The sequence below is a fragment of the Pundamilia nyererei genome, unplaced genomic scaffold (assembly GCF_000239375.1).
Source record: "Pundamilia nyererei isolate P.nyererei 1_Seehausen unplaced genomic scaffold, PunNye1.0 scaffold00280, whole genome shotgun sequence".
Taxonomy (NCBI): Eukaryota; Metazoa; Chordata; class Actinopteri; order Cichliformes; family Cichlidae; genus Pundamilia; species Pundamilia nyererei.
Window position 1 is genome coordinate 528367 of NW_005187681.1, and position 7170 is coordinate 535536.

At 42.6% G+C, this 7170-nt stretch overlaps 1 protein-coding gene across 4 annotated transcripts in view; it reads left to right on the forward strand.

Annotated features, from left to right (window-relative positions):
• Positions 1-7170, forward strand: part of rbfox3a (RNA binding fox-1 homolog 3a) — a 454518-nt gene that overhangs the window by 422792 nt on the left and 24556 nt on the right. For all 4 annotated transcript variants that reach the window (XM_005750610.2, XM_005750608.1, XM_005750612.1 and 1 more), the window contains one exon: positions 5460-5538. In XM_005750610.2, the coding sequence (XP_005750667.1) occupies positions 5460-5538 (79 nt within the window). The remainder of the gene's footprint in view (positions 1-5459; positions 5539-7170) is intronic.

The window sequence follows — 7170 nt, forward strand, 5'->3', positions numbered from 1 at the left end:
CCAAGGAACCGGAAGCTGCTCACTCTCTCCACAGCAGCGCCGTTGATGGTGATGGGGGTGTGTACTTCTCTGCACCTCCGGAAGTCCACTATCAACTTCTTTGTCTTTGCGACGTTGAGGGTGAGATGGTTGGCTTGACACCAGTGGGTCAATTCTATGAAGCCCTGTGAAAAACTAAGCATAGACCATGTTTCTTCTTCTATGGTTATGGTTTTCTGGATGCCTTTATCTCTCTTTTACAACATTGCTTGCGAGCACAGATCTCTTAAGGTCCTGCCAGAGACAACACCAAATGGTCCAAGGTCTGGACTTGGACTGGCTTTTGGCTCACAATTTTCAAGACTTTCTGAAATCTCATATACCGTGCTTATTTGTTTATTATTGTGGGATCTTTACCTACAACATAAAGTGTGTCTCGGGAACTGTTGTTGTGATTTGGCACTGTATAAATAAAACTGAACTGAACTGAAAATTAGATTACTCCTAATGTCTTAGAGTTCAGGATCCTGTGTTTTTCCTCAGGTTTGATGATTCCTGTAGAACGTGACTAGTGTTGTTTAATAATGAGGGTTTCCATACCTGTTCGACGTGAATAGTGCACTGTACATTCAGTGGGAATGTCTATCACAGGACCGGGTTCCCACCCCTGGAGTCGAGCTGCTTGCACGTAATGTCGCCACTGTCATACACAGTAAAAGCTTATAAGCAATCATAAACCCAGCGTTTTTACTAAACATCAAACATGATGTCAGAAGTTGTGGTTTGGTCATGTGCTAAAAAGCTGCCAACACAGCGGTAAGCTAAACGTTTTCTCAGCCCTTTAAAGACATAGCAAGCAAGCAGCTAACGTTGTTCAGCTATTGTAGCAAAGGCTATTAAACATCAATGACCATGTGGAAGGATTCTGTAGACCAGAATCATTGATGTTTAATGGAAACATTGCCAAGAAGTCGCCCGTGTACGAGCAAGAATACGATATATTCATGGCAGCATGATAAAGCAACTACTGCATGACAGTGACTTAACCTTAAGCAAAGCAATCGAAATGAGCTAAATATTCGAATAGCAGCCCCAAACGACAGCAAAGGTGGATAGTTTCATCACAAAATAAGTGCGACACGATCAGAACAGAGTCCTGCACATGCAATAACTAACTGCAACAACTGTGGAGGTGGCGTTGAGATGCAAGCGCCCAGCAGTGATGAAGAAATGTTCTTTGTGAATGGGGTCAATATAGACACTGGGAATCCCTGTTTTCTGCATAGGAATGACGTATTCACCACTGTGCATATCAATGAAAAACCAATAGAGCTGCCGTCAAATGTAATGTCATGCCCGCCGACTGAAACAAAACAGAAGACTCAGAAAACCAAACTGGTGGCATATGGAGGTGAGGAAATTCAAACAGCTGGCACAGCTACACTTTGACCCACTCTGCAGGCAAGGAATACCCGCTGTAATTATTTGTAGTGAAATGGGTCAACGACATAATCATTGGTGGAAGAGATATGAAAGCATGAACAGTATCTCAGAAAGGAACTCGAGCATGTGAGGGAAGTCCAACTGAGACTGAACGCCCTGAAGTCCAAATTCCAACTTGAGGAAGTCTGTTATGTTGGACATGTATTAACAAGCAAGGGCCTCAAGCCTGATCCAGCTAAGACTAAAGCAATTAATGAGATTTTCATACCAGAAAATGTCACAGCCCTCCGGTGCTTCTTGGGGATGATCAACTTTTTAGGAAAGTTCTTTCCCAGAGTGACCTCTCAGCCCCATTTCATGAGCTAACACACAAAGACATTCAGTGGTGCTGGCTAAAGCAGCGTCAAGATGCATTCAATGCTTTAACAAAGAGCCAGTCCAGCCACTCTCAGCTACTATGATGTGCAGAAACCCATCACACTTACTGTACGTGTGATGCCTCACAGTACCGGCTTGGAGCTTTATGAAGCGCCTTGAGGCGACTTTTGTTGTGATTTGGCGCTATATAAATAAAATTGAATTGAATTGAATTGTGTGCCTTCAGGTGCTCCGACCGCCTGCTCCTCTTGTACACAGACTGAGATCCATGGATCAAGAAAGAGCTTCTTCCTGTTGTCTTTGCATGTTCCAAATTCAATGATTATATCTGTGGAAAGCAGATCTAAATCAAAACTTATCATCAACCATTAGTCACAATCCCACATATTCTAAATGAAACGATGGTTTCTACAGCCGACCTTTACATGGAGGAAATGGAAACTAAAGCTCTTGGCTTTGTCCAAAGGATAACACGCAGCCACTGGTACAGATATGTGGATGCCACCTTAGTCTGAATCAAAACCTTTCACCAAACATGTTAGCTCAGTGGATAGAAACATACAGTTCACCAAGGAAGATACAAAGGATAAAAGTTTGCTGTTTCTGGACTGTGCTGTGCGCACTGAGGATGGAAACCTCAGCATTGAAGTTTACTGGAAACCCACACACAGACCAGTACCTGTTGTTTGACTCCCACCACCATCTGGAACACAGATGTGGGGTGATCAAGGCCCTTGTTGAGGAAATTTTAACACTAACCTGCAACATACCCATCTTGGGGGGGTTTACCTTCAGCCCCATCCTTAAAACCTTCTCCCTCACAGAGAGAATTATGACCTTCAATTTCTGGCTCTTGGCGAAGGCGGTCACACTTTTCTCCTCTCCCTTTCCTTATCTTCCCTGCTTAGCTTCTTGTGTTCTTGTCTAGTCTAGTCTATTTTTTACTTTTCCCTGGAACACTCTCTCACAGTCTGTTTTCTAAAACCTAAAAGAGGAATTATGGATTTGATCAACTGGTCCCTGAATGCAATTGACACCAGCTTCTCAACGAGAAGCCGGGGATCGGGGGAGCCTGACTGTCCTGGAGGGACTTTCCCTGCCGGATACACGATGGACGGGTGGACGAACTGGATGGTCGTGTGCCTGGCGGGACTGTCGATCAAGGACATTGAAGATATCTACCTGTTCGGAACCATGATAACAGGGTTCTTGCTGATCGGAGCTGGCTTGGCCCTGGCTTATCAAAGATTAAAGAAAGCGGAATCGGCTGTTCCTACCCCCACAAGGCTGCCCGCTGGGATTGAAACGATAGGACGAGGCGTGAGTTCTCAGAATGGGCTCATTGAACGCAGCACGGATAAGATCTTGGAGAAGCTCGAGGCTGCCGTGAACACTCAGAATAAGACCGCTGAGTGAAAATTGGATAACATCGTGGAGAAGCTCGCGGCTCTCCAACGGCAGATTGAGAGACCAGTGTCGAACAACAGCTTTGAAATTCACATGAGTTGTTCGCACTAAAGTAAAAACCATCATCACTTCATGCAGCTACCACTTCAGCGCCAGCTGTGGTCTCAAGGCTGGAGCTGAACAACAACACCCTGATAACGACTGTGCTTAGACTGTTCCTCCCCCATGCAAGGCCACCTGGGTTGGCTGGAAGACTGTTTACTTAGCCCGGCAGGGTGAAGGACACTGTCTCAGCTGAACTGAACACATACACTGATACACACTCATCCCCCTCCCTTTCCAAACGCCTTCGATGCCTGTCCCCTCCCGCGGCAGATGGCGGTCGACTGGACCAGCGCAGACATGCTGCAGGACCGGATGCCTTGTCTACACCGGCTCTCTCTCACCTTTACCCGCCCCTGTTGCTTGTCTTGTGTTTCTGTGGTGTATTGACAGTCATGTGCTTTTTGTGCTGGGGTGTTTTTTCTGTTCTCCCAGTACGAGCTCAGTCTGAGTGGAGTTTTTTTCTCCTCCTCTCACCTCATGTTATGTATTTTCGTTGTTTTTTCCTATCAGCCTACCTTCTCTGACTTGTCTTTCCAATGTGATATTTGTGTAAAGTTTGGTCAGAAGGTTCCTTTGAAAGTGTGCTTGCGCCGTAGCGTGCTGCCTGCTGTAACCCATAATTTTCTTCAGGATTAATAAAGTGTTCTGATTCTGATTCTGATTCTGATTGGTTTCTGCTTGGCCGTCACCTAAAGATTTGCATCCCTGATGTAAAAGAAACACCAACCAGGGAGAAATGACAAACTGAACAACATCATCATTCCTTGTGTAACTGCTTTGTCAGAGAAACTCAGGAGAATTTGAGCATCCCAGTGCACCTCAGACTAAGCCACACCCTCAACCAAAACCGCCAAAATCATCTAAGCCACACAGTGTTTGCTGTGCAGTGCATCAAGAAGTGCTCAGAAAAATCAAAGGTCAAAAGTCACTCTTTCAGAGATGAAGGATGCAAGAAGGTTTGAAAGAGGAGTAAAAGATCCATGTCTGCTATGAACGCCCATCTTTGAACAGAAGGGGTGGCCTACAGCACCATCTATCAGCCACGTGTGGTGCAGTGTCAACACAGTCTAAAGATCCCTTCTCAGGCATTTGGCGCCTACAACCAGACCTCAGTTCACATGATTGGGTGGGGCAAGGTTTCACAATGGTTTCAACTGTAACTCTCAGTAATGGTAATATACCCACACCTTCTTTTCATTGGCTCATGTGATGACTTACCTGACTTAACCTTCACCTGGGGTTACATACCTGGTTTTTAGAAATGAAGAAGCCTCTTGGATGAGAGGTGAAAGAAATCCAGTTGGTATGTTCAAGCTCTGTAGATTAGATGACCTTGATGACTGAGAACCCACACAGACATGTTTCTGTAGCCTTTCTTCCCGTTCATGCTGGAGATCAAACAAATCCAATGCTGCCCTCCTGTTTAAAACATCAGTTTTGAGAGAAGCATAATTTTCATTACATGGCCTGCCAGCCTTTAGTGTGATTGATTAGTGAAAATGATTATAGATCTCAGTTAAAATAAGTGGCTCCAAGATATGATAATATATTATTAATTACTCTTTGACAGTTGAAGCTGAGAATGCTAACAATATTTCTGACTGAATTCCCAATCAGAAAAGACTGGTACACAATATAACACCAGTGAGAGTTGGAACTCCAGGTTTCACCTGGCCCGGCGAGACGATTCAGCACTGCCTTAATGCAGCTAAGTGAAAGCTGCAACCCATTCCTTATTATTGCCGTTGTAAATAGACGGGTATTTATAAGGTCTAGCATTTTTCTTTGAGTACTTTAATCAGCACACACATGCAGTGCTTCAGTCTATGACTGTCGTGCACGCCGTTCTATACTGAGGCTTGTGTCTTTGAGCTCAGATACTTTTCCTGTCACATTTTAACAAACCAAGTGCATCAGAGCAACACTTTGACAGATGAGGGAGAATAACAAGCAAACAAAGCACGTCCCAGGTGGTGGCGGGCATGAGAGATAGGATAGAGTCCCAGTTGTTAATATCAAACTTTCATTTTTCACCTTCCATCTTTCAAATATGTTTATAGTCTTTGTTTTGCAGCAGTTGCTTAAGCAACTGTACATTTATACTGCATTTTAATAAAAGCTGATTCTTCCTACTTCCTTTTATGTAGTTACGGCAGAGTCTATGCAACCGCAGACCCCTATCACCACACCATTGGTCCTGCAGCCACATACAGTGTGGGCACTATGGTAAGTCTGCTCCCTGTTTCCTCACTGCTGATTACTGCACCATACTAGAATATTACAGTAGACTGATACAACATTCACACACTGTCTTTGAAATACACTGTATGACACCATACACATTATTGGAGATCGTTATAAATGTGAATATTTATATGAACAAATAAACTAGTACATCAATAGCTCACATGAAGGTTTAAGAGTTTCAGAAGCTCTCCAACAAAAGCTTTTGTTTGTACTGAGTTCTGATTCTCTTGGAGGCTCACATTTCAGAAAACCAGAACCAGCTTTGTTTGTTTTGGAGAAATCAGTTGTTTTATTTGAACACCACTTTCTTAGGTGAGAAAGTCTCTTTGTCTTTAGTCAGCTTCTCTCAAACTTCAAAGAGGCGGAGAAAACCAGACTTTCTTTGTTTTGTGTCAGTCAGTATGAACTACGCAGCACAGGCTTCAACAAGAGAGGGAAAAGGAGGAGAACACGAAGCTGAATGTGAGCTTCTGTTAGCTGCAGGTGTTTCTGCTGCTGCTCATAGATCAGACACTGAGTGCAGACAAAATCTAACACAGCAAAGATAATATATCTAACATAGGAAATATTATATTCTAATGAATCCACTCATTATGTGGTGGTTTCCACATAAAGAGGATCATATTAAACAATGAGATCATTTTGACGAGCAAGTTTTTTTCTATTCTTTTAGAAAATTTAAATTTTTGTGGGCAGGACTGGATTAGTACCTCTGTGTGTGGTTTACCAGAGTCATGACATTTCATTCAAATCCAGCAAATGTTCAATTTAAATAACAGACATGGCACAAGCAGTGAACTGGAAATGTCAGCAGGTCTTTTAGTTAGCTAGACAAATCAAGTGTTTTACCTTTCTTTATTTACCATACTAATAATAATAATAATAATAACGTATGTGTCACAGATTTTATATGTCAGTCTGAAACTGGTGAAGGAGCGAGGATACTCTCTCTCCTCAGATGAAACTGTGTGAAGTCTGACAAACAAGCTCCATCTAGAATAACACAGATCTCAAATACTGTCAGAAAAATAGAAACATGAGCTTCATCTGTGTTTCTGCTTCATCAGCTAAAGCCGAGTTTATCAATGCTGTCATGCAGTAAGCTGTTGTAACCATACTGCTTTCTATCCACAAATATAGAATAAAATGATCTCTTGGACAAATCATGGGTACACCACAGTGACAGCATTGAGATTTGTAGCATTGGCCGACATCAGGTTCAGTTTTCTTTAGTCTTTATTCAGCTTTCTGCAGGTGACTGACCTCCAGCTTTTTAATGATGGTGTGAATCTCTTCATGACATGAATTCTTCACGTTGATATGTTTCTGCTCTTTTTCAAACTTTTGACTGTTTATTTGGGTTGTTTTTGTTTGTTTGTTTGTTTAACTGCATTGTAAGCACATCACATCGATCTTAATGAATGAAAAAACTCACAGATGTGATGAAAGTGGTTTTGAGCAGCATCACCTGTCAGGTTGTTATCGTTTTGTATCTAACACTGAAGACGAGCCTCTGTGTTTGTTTGTTTGTTTGTTTGTTTGTTTGTTTGTTTGTTTGTTTGTTTGTTTGTTTGTTTGTTTGTTTGTTTGTTTGTTTGTTTGTTTGTTTGT